Here is an 18,971-nt window from a genome sequence, read left to right as displayed (position 1 = left end):
ACCAATAATCTAATCACTAGAGTTAAATAATTAATGCAATTAGGGAAAAAGGTTAATTAAAGGGGGCTGGTTCGTGGTTAGATGCTCTTGCTAGCAAATGGCGGCTTTTGACTCTCCCCCTCTCCTTCTCGAACAAGTGTTGTGTGCGTGCAACTTGCAGTGCATGGCCACAACTGGACAACTCCTAAAGTAACAACTGATCTCTCTAACTATCTTCTTCTTCATCTTCTTGTTGCGTGTTGCATCGCCACTGATCCCTCTCTTGCTATATATAATTGTTCTTCTGGTTCCTTTTTTTCACTCCTCTAGCTTCAGTTCGTCAATTCCATTCCCGTCTCTTCAATTCCTTCTCGGCTTTATTCCGTCCGATGTAGTAGGCAGTGATTTGGGTGGAGGAAAGCTAAGGGATCGATCGAGGAAGGCATGAAAGCGCAGGAAGAAGAGAGCAGTAGCATCGCCGCCGCCAGGGGCAAGCGCACTAAGCGCCGGAGAAGGCACCGTCAGGCGGAGCCGTCGCCGTCGACGGCTTCCTCGGAAAGCATCGTGACGGAGGAGGAGGAGGACATGGCCAACTGCCTCATCCTTCTCGCGCGCGGGCGTTGCGCGGCCGGCGGCTGGCCGCCGCTGCGGGAGTGTTCCGCCGCAGAGAAACAGAGGATTGACAGAGGAGTCACTGACTCCGCCGCCGCCGGAGTGTTCGAGTGCAAGACGTGCAACAAGCGCTTCGCCTCGTTCCAGGCGCTCGGCGGGCACCGCGCCAGCCACAAGAAGCCCAAGTTGGGCGGCGCGGCGGAGAAGGAAGGTGCGACGATTGGTCCGGATGGTGCTAATGCGCGAGAGAGTAATATAAGCGGCGGCAAGCCGTCGACGGCGACCTATAAGATCCACGAGTGCTCGATATGTAGGTCGGAGTTCAGCTCCGGCCAGGCGCTCGGCGGGCACATGCGGCGACACCGGCCGCCGGCGCCGGAGACCCAACAAAGCGGCAAGAAGGATACGGTGGTCACGAGCCACGCCTTCGATCTGAACCTGCCCCCGCCGGCCTCCTTTGACGACGTCGACGACGCCAAAGGAGTAGTTCCTTCTCCAGGACCAGATTTCGCCTGGGCTGAGACCCCACTCGACCTCCTTCCGGCGACCGCGACGATCCACTAGTTGAACAAGAAACTGATGAAGAAAATCAAACCGTTCATTATTTTTGCAATAATCTTCCTCTAATCTCAGATTCTCCATGAACGATCCTTGAATTGCAATGTAATTAATTTGAATTGGGAAAATGCTGATAATTAATTAATGCAACAATTTGTTGGTTGAGAGTTCACGTAAAGGGAGTGGAGTGGAGTGGAGTGATTGGTATTTTGTTGGTGCTTAAATTTTAATTGGTTTTTCCACCACCAAGAAAAAGGCTGTGGAATGGAATCCTTCCTCTTCTCAATTTTCCTATCCATTTCTGAATGGAATAATACTACAAAACTAGCTCAACCCCAAAATAATAAAACAAAAAAAAGAAAACAAAAGCACAAATTATTATTATTATTATTTTAAAAAAACAAATATCCAGTTGGTTAGTCAGTAGACTTCTATATCAATTACTTATAATGTTGCAAATTGCCAAATGGCACTGATACATGTATGTGCCAAAATCTCTGTTGGTTAGCTTATAATTGAACAGGGAGTTAGTATTAAAGGACAAGATTGGATGAAGATTCCCTCAACCCCAATCTAATCTGATAACAGTGCCTTCACCATATGAGATTACATAAGATTATAAAGTGTAGCAGTTCAATATATACAAGTATATAAAATGGAAATAAAGTTCACAAGACTAGCTAGGTGTTGATTCCACATCAAATAGATGTATTAGTTTAGTATAAATATGTGCCTTTATATACAGTAGTTAAAAATACAGTATAAAATAATACAAATATCTAAAGAAGGTGCCTTGGAATTCAGAAGTCGCATTTGGCACTCCTCAATAGCTTATTGAGAAAGGGAAGAACAGCTTGCAATTGCTGTGGCTTCACATCCAATTTTGCCAGCAATGCTCAAACTAAGTTTCATACATCACCATGAATGGAATATACAGTGGATCCACCAAACTAGCTAGCTACTTGCCAATATACAAAGCTGTGCATCACTATTAATTTATTATCTAAAAGCTTATACTTTACGGCTCCAAGTAGTAGTTTAAGTTGGCTACGACCTCGTCTGTTAAAGATAAGGCAAGTGGAAATTAACCGAGCTTACCAATTCAGTTCAGTAGCCTTCTTTTACTCTTGCTCGTATAATGGAGATACACAGACCAAATATTCAATCCTAAGTCTTTGTTTTAACTCATTTTTGTTCACCAAACAGGTACGCCAGCAGTCCATCTGCTTTGAAAAGACACCCAATTACTGAGAGCTTACTTCCTTGATAGGGAACTGAAGCTAGTTAGGAGAGTACTATATCATAAGAGCAGATGGAAGATCCCTTCTTGCATGTTGTAGCGCAGTGTGAAAATCAAGAGTGGGAGTTGGGATGGGGAAGCGAGCGAGCGAGCGGGCAGGTAGGGTTTGTGGTGGTTGCCTGATCAGCACTCGCAGGGAGTTGGAACTACTTATTGATGCTACAAAACATGCAAGTGGACGGGTTTCCAAACCTCTTCCAAGGAAAGCGACATTGCCACCAATTCCCCACCCTTCAGTCAATTCAACTGTTTCACTGACTACCGATCGGACGCTGCAGCAGTACTCATCCGAATTTGGTTAGGCAGTGTTTTCTGTTCGTTGCGAGAAGATGGACTACTGTTCGATGGAGCCAATGGAGTGTGCTGCAGAGCAGTGCAGATAAGCGTCTTAGACTGCTCTAACCTGCCTACGTTTTTACTGATAGCTTTCGCTGTCTGTTAACGTCGAGGCCCTAGGTGTTTGATCGCCAAAGCATGTTTTCTTTATTTTTGGAATCGATGATGAACCTATTGAAGATGGTGATACAGTTCTTCACTTGGCTTGCCTCCGTGGCTATTTTTCATGTTTGCTTATCACGAAAATTATGTGCTTTTTCTCGCTCCTCACTTTGACAATGTCGCCGCCGCTGCCACCGTGGTGCAATGCCAGTAGTACAGTAAGGTAAGAGCAAAACCCCTAGAGCTAAAATGATGCAACTCGATTCAATGGCAAAAGATGGAACCGCCACCCTAGCGGCCCCCGGCCCCGGCCCCACAAGGATGCAACTCGATTCAAGAATTTGTAAGACATGGCTAGGAAGAAGCACCAATCGATGGCTTCGTATGCCTAGGAATTTTGCTACACTTTGCTCCTTGGTTATCTGACATGTAACTCAGATAATATGAAATATTTGCTAAACATTTATCTGGGTTTAGAGGATATCAATCCATCACGTGTTAGACAATTATTCTATTCATACACTATTTTTGATTTCTCATCAGTTCAATCAGTCAAAACTATTAGTGAAGTGGCCAAGTATAGATCAATATTTTTAGTTCCATGTCTCTCGATCCAATTCATTTGAATTAGCCAGTCCAACCATTTCTTTTGATCTATACATTGACTCGCCTACCCAATTAACCCAAGTAGGTCATCCAACTTGACTGACTCACTTGGCTTCTCTAACCAAGTTTGACTAATTTGATCGACTTAATTGATCCACATGGTTCACTTGACCAACTTAACTCTTGGCCCAACCAACATGCTCAGTCTACTCACTCATGCTGGCCCATTTGCATTGCTTCATAAATTTAGTTGTGGTGAAACATATTATATAACTCCCTTCTTAAAATACAAAAGAGTGTGCAGAATGAATATTTTTCAGAATAGATTATTCTATTTTAAATTGCTCATGCAAACATTTGAATGAATTATACTACAACAGATTTGCAACCCAGACAAATAAAATCTCAAATGACAATAAAATATTAGAAAACGTAACGTGTCAACATGCGAAGCTGTTTGCCATCTCGGTCAAAAGGAAATAAGGTGCTGGAGAGGATCACATAAACATATAAAAAGTAACGACCAAACATGTATTTGTTCTGCAGACAAGTATTGGGGTTTTGAAAGACACTGACAGTTTTCTTGCTTCCAGGATGGCGCAAAAGCATCGAACACATACATTGGTGCTGTTAAAAAACAGGGCCTCCAAGCAGCTTTTCTTACTGTAACCAAACAGTTTTGTTTTTCTATGAGCAAGCATTACATGAGCACGCATAGAAAATTAATCCTTGTGAATTCTCAAAGTACATACCTTGCTAGCGATGTTGCTGGAGAGCCAATCGAGCCCTTCATACAAACCTTCACCGGATGTTGCACAAGTGCTTTGTATGTACCTGAAAATAAGTGCACAAAACCATTTGGAAGAATTAACAACCTCGATATTATTGATCAATCAGGAGTGGATGGCTTTTAATCGAAAAACATAAAGAACATCCCTTCATTAACACTACAAAAGGAATACAATTGTCTGAAAGCTAGAGATAGTCTTTCCCTTCATTATGAGTACATGACAAGCTAAACATCCCCTTCCTTGCTGTCTTGCTTCTCGGCAGCACCATTGGAGCTCGTTTGAGGTTGCCAGAGCTCGCCGGACCACTAGCTAAGATGGGAAAGCGAAGCCCTAGTTGCTGCCCTGTTTTCTAACCAAGCACAGCAGCCGTCGAAGCTAGCTGTGGCTTCGCCGGAGCTTGCCGAGAAAACCGGTGAAAAGGAAAAAGGTTTCCTCTCCCCTTGGTATTCCAACAACCGTTCTCTCTGTTTTCAGCCTTCCCCAATTAACATTGTTGTCTTTCTTCTCCAACAATCAAGAGCAGCGACCCTAGTTGCTCTCTCCTTTTTCCCCACCAACAGCAGCATCTTGCTGCCTTTTGTTTCTCCAACAGCAGCCCTAGCTGCTGTCCTTTTCTTGGCAGCACCGCCGGAGTTCGCCGGAGCTAGCTGAGACGGCCAGCGACGAAGCGAAAACAACCCTAGTTGCTGCTCTCTTTTTCCAGCAACCACAGTAACCCATAGAAGGTATATTTTATGCTTCGTGTTAATTGATGTGTAGTTAGGAGGACTATCTAGATTAGAACAAAGGATTCATTTAGGAATACGAAGTGGTACGAGCTAACAAGATCAAAATAATTCACCAATTTCGAATCATAGACAATATTTAGATTTTAGGTCATTATTCTTATTAGATAGTGTTTTGATTATTTGAGTTATGTTTGGTATTATGTTTGTAGACCCGAGCTCGAGTGGAGCATAGTGACCTGCCGACACTCGAAGATTTTGTTGTATATAAGGTGGGTGCATCTCTTCTGACTCATATAATTATCCTTGTGCATGAATAAAGAAATGATGAGATTATATATATTTGTATAATTGTTTTCAAAAGGAAATTAAAATGATATTACAAGTAGCGAAATGAGTTATAATAATAAAATTGTGGAGGGTAAATAATTAATATTATTTCTTGTTCACATGTGGGTTCATACTGGGATTAATAGGGGAAGGGTTGTTTTAAAAAATAAATAAATATTCTGAATTACTCTTCAGCTCTTCTGTTGATACCTGTCTTTTTGACTTGCTTAACCTTCTACACTCCATGCTTTTGATATTCTATCTGTTCATACTTATAGCTTTTTATATGTGAACCCTAGGATGATAAATTAAAAGACTTGATACAAAAATATTAACTTGATTGACCATTTGATATGAAAAGAGAATAATTATGATACACGAATAAAATGGAATCCTTAAAGTGAAATAAGAAAGATGGTATACGAAGAATATTAAACAGTGAAGACCATGAACCTAGCTTTATACTAGAGCTTTATATTGGAGTACTGGACCCCACATGTTATTGTAGTAGCGCGGTGGCTCGCGGTCCAGAGTACCTAATCGTACATCCGAGGCATGGTGGCGTGATGTAGCCCTCGGTCAGTGTTTATTATGTCTTCCACGGAGGGTCGATAGCCCGTACGTCAGATGATGTATGCGACAGAATTATACTCTGAGAAGACTTTTAGCCTATACATATGACTCTGATGATATTAGCTCCAGTGATTCACTTTTTAGTTGATTTATCAGATTTAGACCATTGATATACATATTGATATTACCATGATAACTTGTATACCAATTGATTAAATAATAAAACTAGAGAATTTATTTTAATTGATGATAACAAATGATAATAAGGTGAAGATCCTAAACTCTAATATAAAAATATTACCTGATTATAGATAATGATAATTGAAGATGACTATACATATATATTTATGTATAAATGGAGAATTAAGTTGTAATAAAAGATGTTGATTTACTCTACCCCTTTGATTTCTTAAACAAGATTAAATTCATGCACATCTTTCTTAATTACCCACTTAACCATTTGGCTAACTTTCTACATTCCTTGGCCTCCAGTTTTGCAGGCACAGGGATATTTTTGATATCATAGTTAGTCCCGGCTTTACATAGAGGTGCTCAGAGATCTCGACGTATCGATTCCTGGTTTGTTTTACTTTTGTTTCGTTGTATTTACATTTTGTAATTTTATTTCAGATGTCATCTATCTATATAGTCTTGTGGTCTACAAAAACTATGATATATATAAATTGATAAATTTCCTGATTATTCTGTTTAGATGGTTTTAGGGTTTCTTATATTATACTGTCACCGAGTGGGGTACCGGGAACTATACCCCCGGGACGTGATAATGAAAGAAAAAACAATATGATTTTAACTAATATTAACTTGCCACAATTTCTTTTACAACGTTTGCATACATATTAAAACAAAAAATTTGTCTAATAAAGTTTGCATGGTACTAAATAAATACTGGAAATATTTGTCAAACTATTGAGCTACGTCCAAGATCAATCAAGATAAGGCAAAGAAATAGAATAAATGTTTCTCGATCTCCAAAAATCAGTATAGCAACTTCTTAAACTATAGAGTGGGATACTTTGCATGATTAGGAAGTTGAAGATTGAAAAACCAATGAGACAGAAAATAGGGCATTGAATTTAGGATAACAAGCCAGAGTTGCTATGATTAATTCCACAAGTGACACAATGACGACTGGCTTCAGATCCATAAGGAAGAAAAATAAAAGAATGAAGATGAACCTGTGCATCCTAAATTAGCGAACTAAGCTCAGAAAACTAGATTTGGTTGTTCTGTGGACTATCTAAACTGCAAAAGGACACTGGCAAACTGACTTAACTGTCTCTGTGAGCTCTCAAGACCATAGTCAGGATAGGCCACTTGGAATTATTGATTTTAGAGAGGCCATCAATCTATGCTAACATTATGCAGCCAAAGGCCATTAGCTCATGGAACATTATGTGTTATCTAAAACTCATGAGATCTGTTTCCTCATATTTCTTCCCAAGCCACAATATGGATCAATATATTCAGGAAAATAAAGTAAAACACAGTAACTTGTAAACTATTCTATCTCAATTACCAATTTGGGTTTTCTTAAACTAATGGGAGATTGTTTTCATCTTATTTCTATTCGAGTGATATATGGATCATTAAGAGAGGGCAAGGACCAGTAATAACTTGCAAACAAATCTTCTCTGTTGAAGATCAATAACGTTTTTCATCCTATCCTTTTTTCCTTAGACAACACTGACCATTCAAGAAAAGAAACGAGAATGACCACTAATTCAAAAACTGATCTTCTATTTTGATTACCAATTCGGGTTATAGGAGAGTGGGGATTTTGAACCAACTTACTCGGCATAGAAGAGATAATAGCCCAGCATTTTGAACAGGAAATTAGTGTCAACAGTCCTCTAAAGAATAATAATATGCATCTAGGATTAGGCCTATCTAATAATTCAGTATATATCATAAAAACTAATAGCTAAGAAACAGATAGGATGCCAATTTCTGCAAAGTAGATAACCAAACGGAAACAGATAGCGCAAGAAGTATAATTTACCAGTGACGTTGACGGAGGGAATGAAGACCGAGCTTATCAGTTATTTCAGCAGCATTCATGGCATTTGGAAGGTCTTGTTTGTTAGCAAACACAAGCAAGACAGCATCCCTTAACTCATCCTATCAGTAAAAGATCACATGAAATCAAATAAAAGTTAGATCCAAGTAGGCATTAATGCAGGTTTACTATAGCAACAAAGACAGCTGGGGAGCTTTCCAGTTTCCACTACTGGTTAACTGAATCAGGAAAGGAACATGTCATGTGAAGACAATTAATAACATTTAACTTCAGTAAGTTATAAATGCTGTATGCTTCTCCATTTTTGCTCACGATTTGCCATTGATTATTTAGGAAATTTCCTAATTAGGCAAATTACAGGAAAAATGAACATAAATAAAATAGTTATGAAATCACAGCCATGGAGCTCAGATCCACAAAGAAAACTACTTTAATTCTCCAGGATACTTCATGCGGAGGCAGGATTAATAATGAAAATTATAAGAGACATATATTATTAATGACACATATTACCTCATTAAGCATCCTGTGAAGTTCATCCCTTGCTTCAACGACTCGATCTCGATCATTGCTATCGACAACAAAAATAAGTCCCTGTGTGTTCTGGAAGTAATGCCTCCACAAAGGTCTGATCTGTAGTTCACCAGAACAAATGTATTTAGAAATGGCCATAAGTTAATTATGAAGAGACATCCTGAGAAATCAAGTCATCTCTGAATGTCAGGTTCATAACATTTACTGCCATACTTACTGTGGTACCTCCTTATATCAAATACCCATATTTCATTATTCTGTTAACCACTGAAACTCTTGTAATCAAGTTACCAGTAGAAAACAACTTTTCTAAAGTAACATAATTGTTTATATAAGAAATACTGGCTAACACGAACGGGAGTCGTACCTTGTCCTGACCACCGACATCCCATACAGTGAAGCTGATGTTCTTGTACTCGACAGTCTCCACATTGAATCCTGCATTAAGACCCATCTTAATTAGAAAATGCATAATGAGATAGCAAGCATATTCAAACTAATCAGAACACCACGAACCCTTAAATGATCTATAAGTGGTGCAAGCTGCACCTAAATGCCCATGAATTGACTATTCAAAAAGAACACTTTAAGCAAATATGACAACTTAAATTTAAGAAATAGAGTAGTTTCAAATGGAAACCAAGTATGAAGGACCTATTTTAAAATATATTGTTGATTTCCATTAATATTTCTCAGTTCTCACCACTAAGTTTAGTATGAAATTAAATTTTAGTGTTGAACACCTGGTTTTACTGTGGATAAAAAAAAATCAAAATAAAAAACTCATTTTGCATGATTTTTGTTTTTTCAGAAATTGAACAATTCTTGCAAAGTAGCAAACATTGCATAGTTTCAATAATTTGATCTCTTGTTAATTCAAGTATTTGGTAATGGTTTGAAGATGGACCTAAGCGTTTTAATCGGTTGTTCATGTTTCATTCATATTATTGCATTGATCTCCATGGCTGATTTGGCGATGTTTTAGTTATTTTCATACTGTAGATTCCCTTCTCCCTCTTTGTTCTCCATGATCCTGACTACATGACATTGACAAATGACATTCACAAATTACAACCACAATCAAATCTTTGAAAATTACTGATTCATTAGGTAAAGTAATGCATCTCTACGATCCATAAATCACTGGAGATAAAAGCGATTTGGTAAAGTAAATCTATAAACCCACACTGAAATAAATTATGGAAAATTGGATAAGAACGAACGATGACGAATAATACTCACCGATTGTAGGAATGGTGGTAACAATCTCTCCAAGCTTTAGCTTGTAGAGGATGGTCGTCTTACCAGCAGCATCGAGCCCGACCATCAGGATCCTCATCTCCTTCTTCGCAAACAGGCGGCTAAATAGCTTTGCGAAAGAAAGCCCCATCTTCCCTCGGCTATCATGGGCGAAACTTAAATTTAATAAATCCAAAAATAATTACGATCACAAATACACGGATCAAGGAACCGACAGTAAAACCAACAGATCTAAATCATAAACAAACATCCCGTTGTACTTTTACACGAAACAGCCAAAAATTGAAATCGAGACAAGGAGAAGCATTAAAAACCAAAGATCTACATGAATACGATTCCGATCCGAGCGTCGACGGGCGAAAAGAAAGATCAATCTACATTTTAAGACGAAGGAAGCAAATCGAGCATCTCATGATCTTAAACGACGGAGATCGACTTGAAAATACGGGATCGGGATCACCTGGAGATCACAGGAGTCGTGTATCACGGAGGAGACGGGAAGGCTGAAGGAGATGAGAACGCGAGAGGTCGTGGTCTCTTCGCTTTTTTCTCTTCAGCGGGGAGAAGGATTGGATGGACGAGGAAAATTGCTATAAAAGTGGCAGTGTAACTCTCTTCGAAGTAACGGTTGTGACGGTATCAGGTTGGCGTAACTGTCCGATATAACCGTGTTATTACTAAAGCTGTGAACCAGGCAAGCCCAACCTTATTAATTATTATGTTCAAACACTTTTTTGATAAAATAAACCCATTCGGGCCGAGTTTAACTCAAAATGAATTAAATCATTAAAATAACTATTTAAATTTAAACTTTGTTTCTTTTGTTTCATGAACTTAGCTTAATTTGAGCTTCACTCGTTTAAATACTATTAAGTTCTCAATTCAAATTTATTTGATTATTTGAAATTTTTATATTTTAAAATCATTGGATTAGTTATTGAGTTTGATAATATAAATTTATTTATTTATTTATTTTTAAAGTTTATTTATTTATTTAGTAAGTTGATGAGAGTTTTTATTAATAAACATAGTTGACAAACATTATTCACGAATATTGTTCACGAACATTATTTATAAATATTAACAAGTTGAACATATATGTGTTCAAGTTTATTCGTTTAGTTAAACAAGTTGTTCTAGTTTATTCATTTAATTGATCTTATGTACATTGAATGAATATAAATAAATTCTTATCAAATTGATCACTAAACTTATTTATGAGCATTCAATTCATTTATAATCCTAGTTATTACTTTAGTAAAATATAATAGTGTTACAATTGGTATTTCACTTCTAAGCATTTCTCATTTCTCCCTCCCTCTATCCAAATCCTTAGCTAGATCTTCATAGAATTGCCAAATGGAGCGGGGTCAATTCCTTGTGAAACCAAAAGAAATACCTTTCCATATGGTGGGCTACTCAATTTTTTCATTTATACGTATGGCTATGGGACCGGCCATGTGGAGCGTCCAAGGTCATTATATAACCCTTTTACTAAATCTAGCAGATCTCCATGCCACCCAGATAAGGTGCGATGATGATAAACGGACGAATGAATTTTCCTTATTTTCACACAGTCCAAATAAACAGCACTTGAACCACTTGTGATGCTGAGTCATTTCTCATGGCACATATACTTTCCGAATTTATTCGATGATCGGCAGAAAAATTTTATACCGACCACATCAAGTGAATGGAAGATAGTCTCCATTCTGAGGTATCGTACGTATGATATATCCGAGTTTATTGTTTCATTCTGAGGTTTCTCTCCGTCGGTTTCACTTTTTTTTATGCCTAAGTGAACTAGCCTTCAGTAGTTCTTAGATGAAAGAGGAAAGTAGCTTTTGTTTGTGTAGATCTTACTTATATGCTTACTGCTTAGATGTAGTTTACAACTTGTATAATATGGTTAATAATATAAATGCTTGTTCTCATATTTCTTATATTTCATGCTCTTTTTTTTTCCCAGTTTTTTGGCAGAAAGATATGAAGTCTGAGGACAGATGATGTTGATGTCCTTTTTCGATACTTGGTCCACTAACTATTCTTGCAGCTGCTCAACTCAAACCTGGTGACCATGGACACGGTTAGTCCTTGCCTTTCCACATGGCGTGGGCAAGCACGGAAGCAGAATTGTTCTCTGTTGTTCGTGTTTTTTCTTGCTTCCGTATGGCAGATTGATATACACTTGTTAGTGTAAGGTGAAGCAAATTGTTTGTGTTGTTTCCACATGGTGTCAAGTATTTCCGATGGGGACGGAATCACCTTTCACTATAAAAGTGAATCAAATTGTTAGACTTCTGTTTGCGGGGCAACAGCCCCTGCGACTAATTTTGAGACAAACAAGTCATCTGCAGAGTTTGCTGATTTGTACAAGCTGGACGAGGTTACTGGTGGACATGTCTCATGATGGTTGATGGTGAGGTCGCCAACCTTCAATCTGCAGCCATTGAGCATCCACATTGGTTTGATTGGTTGACTGATCAAAGTGTTTATTTTTTTATTAAATATCTCTCTTTGTTCAGCTCCACAATCTGACTATTCGTAGTTCTATTTTTGGTTTGTTCAATTGCACAGGTTAAAGATAGCCTTACATCTGATGCTTTTTTCTGGATGCACACACTAGAAATAACACTGGATTTTAACAGAAGAGATCAGCTGAACAAAAGCAGAGAAGTGATCAAAGCTCAACAAAGCAACCCCTAAAGCCAAGCCAGGTAGGAGACCAAACTATCAGAAAGGGAACTTTTCCAATTATTGAAGAAATCTTGAGAACTGTCTATCAAAACAAATCGAATTTTCTGCAAACGAAATCCAAAATTGATTGCCAAAGAAAAGGACAAGTCTGTTTATAAAATCTTCCAATCAATTTTGATAGACCAATTGCATAACAATTGCAATGACAAATACTAGTGAATCATCTCACGTAACAAGATACCTTCTACAGATAAAAATGTGCAACAAGGGTGACCAGTAGGTCCTAAACATGTGGAAAATGCTTAACAAAACAAATTCCTATTGATTCTATGTAACCAACTCCAGAAGGCAAATGTAAAAGCAGTTAAATGCCCTAGAAATCCTTCAAAGACTCACCTTACCAAGCAATTGCATTATCAGCATCAAGCAGTAGCAGGGCAGGTATTGACACCATCCTTGCAGTCACTGGTTAGATCATTGAAGGTCTCAAGCTGCTTCTTTCCTCTCAAGAACACTTCGGTATCAACTTCCACCCTCATGTAGCCATCGAATTCCACAGCTACACCGTTATTGAGTTCCTTTGTCTCCTGATACCACTCACTAGTATCGTTCCACAAATCTTTGAAGTCGTCTAGGAAATAGGTGGTATACTTATCCTTGAGGGGGTCGAAGAAGGAGGTATCAGGCTCATCGGTGGCGATGTACAACCGTCTTCCGTTGTCGATCTTGTCGGCGAGAATCGCGAGCAGGGAATCAGGCGAGGTGTCCCTGGCGAGGTTGGGCCACAGCTGGGTGTTCCTCGCCTTGTCCCCTCGTACGATGTGGACGGAGTCGAAGTCCCAACTCAGGCGCGTGGAGATGGCCGAGACGATCTCCATCAGCCGCCGGGACTTCCAGAGGAGGTTCCATGGGCGCTGGATCACGGCTTCGGTCTCCCCTTCGCAAACCCTATACCAGTAGTTGTCTGGCTCGACGTCTCCAAATTTCCTCATGATGAGTGTGTCCTTGACGCCAGCCAGGTTCATAGGCGTCACCTTGAGGTCGTCCACGAAGTGTAAGGGAAGCTTGTCCTTTTTCTCCCATTTCCCCCAATCCGTCCAGAACTGGCGCTGGTCGATCACAGAAGCCGAGTCCTTGAGGTGCTCGAAGTCGAAATAGAACCGGAAGTCCTTGCCGTCGGCGTCCTTGTTCGTACCAGTGTAGATCGAGGAGAGGCAAATGTTGAGATCCATGACAAGTGTTCGATTTAGGTACTGGGCTTCTCCCAGCGCGCAGAGGAAACTCCACAGATAGTGGTTCATGCTCTTACAGCGGTCTCCGCCACCGGAATAAACGAGGTACTTGCCCGCGCTGAAGGTGGACTCCGACTCAATCACGGGGAGGGTGTCATTGATAGCTTCTCCGACCACGGGCACCGACTCTGTCTTCGACTCCACGGCCTCTGGGAAGTTCTTCTTGGGTTCGAATACGGCCTCGCTGGTGGGGGCAGATCCAGATCCGCGTTTGGAGCGGCGGCGTTTGCGCGCGTTGACTCCCGAGTGGTAGTCGCCGATCTTGGCGACGGTGAGGGTGCAATTGGCGGATCTGACGAGGTGGAAGCGGCGGTAGTCCTTGTACAACGTGGGGCGGTTGGCGTCGCGAGGGCGGAAGCGCCACGCCATATCACAGACGTCGGAGGCGTCCGGGACGGCGGCCGGCTTTCCGAAGCGGTAGAAATGGATGTCCTGGAAGCCCTCTATGGCGGCGCGCATCATCACGTTGAAGAGCTCGCGGTCAGAGCAGTCAACGGGTGCGCCGCGGTCGCACTCGACCGGAGCAACGACGGAGGGCGCAGCGGTTGTAGTCTCGATGTCGGAGATCTGGATGAAGGGGGCGGCGTCGCCGACGACGGGGGTGTCGGAGGCGCTGGAGGAGGGGAAGGAGGCGGAAGAGGAGTTCTGGAAGTCTTCGCCGGTGCGGAGGACGGAGACGTCCGCAAGGAAGGTGGCGTTGGAGGTGGAGGTGAGGAAGGAGGTGAGTTTGGAGGAGGGAGAGGAGGAGGAGGGGTGGAGGAGGGGGTCTTCGGGTTGGTAGGTGGCGACGATGATGGTGAAGACGAGGACGGCGGCGACGAAGAGGGCGAATCCGCCGTTGCGGATGAGGTGGTCCGGGCGGAGATGGAAGCGCCGGTCAGGTCCCATCATAGCCGGCGAAGAAGTCTGATCTGGAAGACGATTAGATCTACTGATCTGAACTGCGAGTGCGACGCGGAGTCTTTGGGTCTTAATAGCTGCTGGTTTAGCCTATTGCTTGGTCCCATGGGTGCATCCACCGACAAGCACTAACAAAACTAATAGTTTGAGAAAGAGATAAGAGAAATTATGATCATACTAAGAATTGAATTTAAGATATAAAAAAAGTCTAATTATGCATTACCTACTTTAAAAAATATATAAGATTAAAACAATAGCATTAATAAAGCCATGATTTGCTGGTATATGAAGATGAAAGTCAACGAATATTTTTATAATATAAAATATGTTTTAGCATAGATATAATTTTGAATCTTTTATTTGAAAAATAATAGGGCAAAAAAATGGCATGGCCGTTCATTATTTGCGTGTTTGCCATACGGAAGCTCCATCTGATTAAAATTAAATGAGCACCCTCTGTATCTGTTTTTCAAACTATTTATCTGTTCTCATAGCTTAATAAATATCGTGGACATATAATATCTTTAACATAGTAATCAGGAATAAAATTTTAGAAATTGATAATCTAAAATTTATTTCATCATATATTTGATGTCTGTGTATCTCCTTCATATTCGTGGGATCGATACTAAGAAACTATTAATACGACGGATCTATATTTTTTTAAAGTTATTTATCTAAATTATCATTACATTAAAATAATAATTCAATTGTGTTGTGTCTCTTTTATAAAATGACTTGTACAAAATATCATTGTATTAAAATAAAATTTGATCCTATAGAAACTAGCAACTAGATTTGATAATTATAGAAGTTAACATCTAACTTCTAGATAGGTAGAAGCTAAAAACTAGTATATATAGTATATTGTCTAATTATTTGATCGTGTAGAAACTAGTTGTTAATTTCTACCATAGTGACTTAATATCAACTTGATTTTGCTTATTCAAGTGATAATTTAATTAAAATAATATTTTAACAAGCAAAATATATGATTGAGACTCCATGACACTTATTATATTTCAAATTAATATTATTTGATCATGATCATATTTAGTTTTTATAATGTGTAGAAGCTAGTGGTAACTTCTACAATATGTAGAAGTTAGTTATTAACTTTTAGAACGTATAGAAGTTAGTTACTAGTTTCTATAATAGTACTTTATATCATTTTAATATTTTTTTGAATGATAATCTAATTAAAATAATATTTTAACAAGCAAACCAAATGATGAAGATACTATGATACTCGTTATATTTTAAATGAACATAATCTAATCATAATCAAGCATGTGAAAACTAGCATATAACTTCTACAATGAGTAAACACTACCCTCTAGCTTCTACGCGTTGTAGAAGTCAGTCAGTAGTTTTTACAATATTACTAAATTCAAGAGTCTTTTCGGGATAAAATCATGAGAGAGACATAAAGGGATGCTCATTTAACTTTTTTTTTTCATATAAAAAAGGTGTGAATATGATGTTTTTATTTATTTAGGGTGCTCTTTTGATTTTTTTTTTCAAAAATAAAACAAAAAATATTATTAGAATAATATAATTTGTAGAATTGTGATCCTATACCGGATCAATTGCATTCTAGTATAATAACATTCAATAGTATTTATATTTTCATATCACAAATGAAAGATTATAAAATTTCTACTGACAGAATAACAATAATCGCATTCAATCTCAAGAATACAAAATACTCATAGTTTTGAAAAAAAGAAATGACAGAATATTATTTATAAAAAATAACTAAATATATATTTAAATAGTCTCAGAACCCCAACACTAACTCTACAAAAAAAATGAAAATAATCTAAATTATAAAATAATATAAAAGATAATAAAAAAACTAAAAATCTTTTAGGCATTCGAAAAAAAACTTCAAACCACATTTTTGGAGACTGAAATTGGCTAATTACATGTTTCACACTATAATCAACTATATATATCTGAACAGACTTCGAATTGATATATTATAGGTCTTATGGTTCAATTCGAGTCAAAAGTTATAATCTTTCAAAACTTCTACCAATACTATTGCGATGCTGCTCTAAAATTATTGATCTTATTACAATCCCACTGATCCCTCAATCCTACTCTAATTCCATTATAAAAATGATTTTGCATGATCCAAGATCAATTCAGTATTCTGAATCATATGATCGTACAATCTTATGATCCAAGACCATATAATCCTACAATCCAGGATCATTATTTTGCAACCACTATGATATAGTTATACTTACTCTATGATAGTAGATGTTAATAATAGGAAAAAAAACAATATGAAGTATAAAATTACTTATCTTGGATTCAAAATAGTATGCCATGAACATATATGTTCATTTATAATATTAAGTTATTTTACATAACTTAGGGACAGACAGTAAGAGATGCCTAAAATAAACATAATTATTTTTTACTATAATTTAAAATATTAAATTGGCTATATATATATACTACCAATAAAATTAGAATATCGTATTAGGCATAAAATATGAGACCAAACTATATACTGTAATTTACCAAATGGTGCATCTAAGTTTCTGAATTGATCAAAAGGCGTATGTCACTTTGATATTTACATAAGGGGTCACTTTGGTATTTACAAAAGGGAGCACTTTTTTAAGTGCACTTCCAGTTCTACCCTCCTGATAAATCTAACTTTTTTTTACATTTTTTTTCTCAATCATTTTTCTCTCTCTTCTCTTTTCTCTCTTATATGTGTTAGGATCCTTGGTGGCTAGCTAGAGGGAGATGAATAGTCCTACAAACAAAAACAAAAAACCTTCCCTGAAGTTTATAACTTAATAATTAACACTTGCATAAAATTAATTTAAAAGACGAAAACTAAAAAGAAGAGACATAAATAAATTACTTGGTTAAAACCGGAGAGGTTGTTAATTCAAGAAAGATGAAAAACGCACTAAATTATCCTTTAGGCGGAGAAGCCTCTTTACAGCAGTTGAAGTACTCAAAATATGAAGTTAGATAAAAGAAATCGTTTACAAGTATTCTCAAGTATTATTTTTAAGCTTTTGGGACCAGGACTGTATTTATAGCCCTGGTCGGGGCACCTAGAGGGGGATAAAACTTGATCCCCGTCGCAACGGATCGCGTTTGACGTGATCCGGATAAAAATCCTGATTCGAGCGCCCGGACTCGCCGCCGCTCCGGTTCAGCTCACCTTGGTCTTGGTCTTCCGCTCTGACTCCGCTCGCTTGGGTGATCTCGACTATCAGGAATAGGGCTCACCCAAACCTAACTCCGGCCTTCGAGCAATCTTCCGCTCCGATTTTGCTCGCTTGGGTGATCTTGGCTATCTGGAATAGGGCTCACCTGAACCCAACTTCCGGCCTTCGAGCAATCTTCCGCTCTGGCTTGTTGTCCCTTGGGAATGTTGCGTGCCTCCTTCTTGTCCGCCCGCGTACTCTTCGGCAGCACCTCCTCTCTCAGACGCACCGAGCCCGTCGGCTCTCTCTCGTGCCGTCCTTCTCGCTAGTTCCGTCTTTCGCTCGACTTCCTGTGCTCCTAAGTTCTTGCACACTTAGACACAGGGTTAAAAATCAACAACACCTAACCTGACTTGGTTAATCATATCAAAATTATCTTGGGGGTACTAACACTATGCATACAACTTCTCGCTTATTTTTTCTTTTCTCTCTTATCTTTCTTCCCTCTTTCATAGATGAATAACATATGAATAACATTTTATAAGGTTTAATTGCTTTTTTTATAACATTTAAATATATTTAGAGAAGCCTAAATAAACAACGGATAACCTATTTGAATTCCTTGCAACCCCATAAATCCACAGAAACTAAAATGGGTGCAATCGAAGCTCTCTAAGTCCATTAGTAGGTTTTGGTCTCATTGTCCACTAATGGACCGAGAGAGCTCCAATTGCACCCATTTCAGTTCCTATGGATTTCTGGGGTTGTAAGAAGTTCAAATATGTTATCAATTATTTATTTTGGTTTCTCGGAGGTTTTAAAATGTAATAAGGAAGAATTACCAAAATTCTCAACATAGGGCCTAATATCATTTCATATCAAGTCCAACCTAGAGAATTTTAGTGATTCTTGCTTATTATATTTTAACATCTTTGGCCAAAACACACTGATGGACCTAGAGAGTTTTGATTGCACCCATTTTAATTTTTGTAAATTTTTGGGATTGCAAGGAGTTAAAATATGCTATTCATTATTTATTTTGACTTTTCGGAGGTGTTAAAATATAATAAAGAAGAATTATCAAAATTTTCTACGTTTCGCCTGATATGGCCTCTCCAATATATTTAAATGTTATAAAAAAAATCAATTAAACCTT

At 38.5% G+C, this 18,971-nt stretch overlaps 3 protein-coding genes across 3 annotated transcripts; 1 reads left to right on the top strand and 2 right to left on the bottom strand.

Annotated features, from left to right (window-relative positions):
- Positions 1-80: 80 nt before the first annotated feature.
- On the top strand, positions 81-1,403 carry LOC122024079 (zinc finger protein ZAT11-like). Its single transcript, XM_042582618.1, has one exon. The coding sequence runs from the start codon at positions 424-426 to the stop codon at positions 1,153-1,155; it is 732 nt and encodes a 243-aa protein (XP_042438552.1). The 5' UTR covers positions 81-423; the 3' UTR covers positions 1,156-1,403.
- A 2,488-nt stretch (positions 1,404-3,891) lies between these two features.
- LOC122022716 (ADP-ribosylation factor 2-B-like) lies at positions 3,892-10,364 on the bottom strand. The gene is made up of 7 exons (XM_042580788.1): positions 10,205-10,364; positions 9,727-9,884; positions 8,852-8,922; positions 8,464-8,583; positions 7,933-8,051; positions 4,246-4,327; positions 3,892-4,156 (listed from the first exon to the last, which is right to left on the bottom strand). Exons 2-7 carry the CDS (start codon positions 9,872-9,874, stop codon positions 4,154-4,156), a joined length of 543 nt encoding a protein of 180 aa, XP_042436722.1. The 5' UTR covers positions 9,875-9,884; positions 10,205-10,364; the 3' UTR covers positions 3,892-4,153.
- Positions 10,365-12,592: 2,228 nt separating this feature from the next.
- Positions 12,593-14,708, bottom strand: LOC122023704. Its single transcript, XM_042581975.1, has one exon. It carries the CDS (start codon positions 14,622-14,624, stop codon positions 12,864-12,866), a length of 1,761 nt encoding a protein of 586 aa, XP_042437909.1. The 5' UTR covers positions 14,625-14,708; the 3' UTR covers positions 12,593-12,863.
- Between the last annotated feature and the right edge of the window lie 4,263 nt (positions 14,709-18,971).

Source organism: Zingiber officinale, chromosome 9B (genome assembly GCF_018446385.1).
Source record: "Zingiber officinale cultivar Zhangliang chromosome 9B, Zo_v1.1, whole genome shotgun sequence".
Lineage (NCBI taxonomy): Eukaryota > Viridiplantae > Streptophyta > Magnoliopsida > Zingiberales > Zingiberaceae > Zingiber > Zingiber officinale.
The sequence above is the reverse complement of the archived record's forward strand: the minus strand, read 5'-3'. Positions and strand labels throughout refer to the sequence as shown.

Excerpts from the sequence above, each read along its gene's own strand:
- LOC122024079 (XM_042582618.1), top strand. The coding sequence starts at position 424 with ATGAAAGCGCAGGAAGAAGAGAGCAGTAGCATCGCCGCCGCCAGGGGC.
- LOC122022716 (XM_042580788.1), bottom strand. The coding sequence starts at position 9,874 with ATGGGGCTTTCTTTCGCAAAGCTATTTAGCCGCCTGTTTGCGAAGAAG. Across the intron at positions 8,584-8,851 it reads ATGTCGGTGGTCAGGACAAG|ATCAGACCTTTGTGGAGGCA; the intron begins GTACGACTCCCG and ends GGTGAACTACAG. Across the intron at positions 8,052-8,463 it reads TTCACAGGATGCTTAATGAG|GATGAGTTAAGGGATGCTGT; the intron begins GTAATATGTGTC and ends TTTTACTGATAG.
- LOC122023704 (XM_042581975.1), bottom strand. The coding sequence starts at position 14,624 with ATGATGGGACCTGACCGGCGCTTCCATCTCCGCCCGGACCACCTCATC.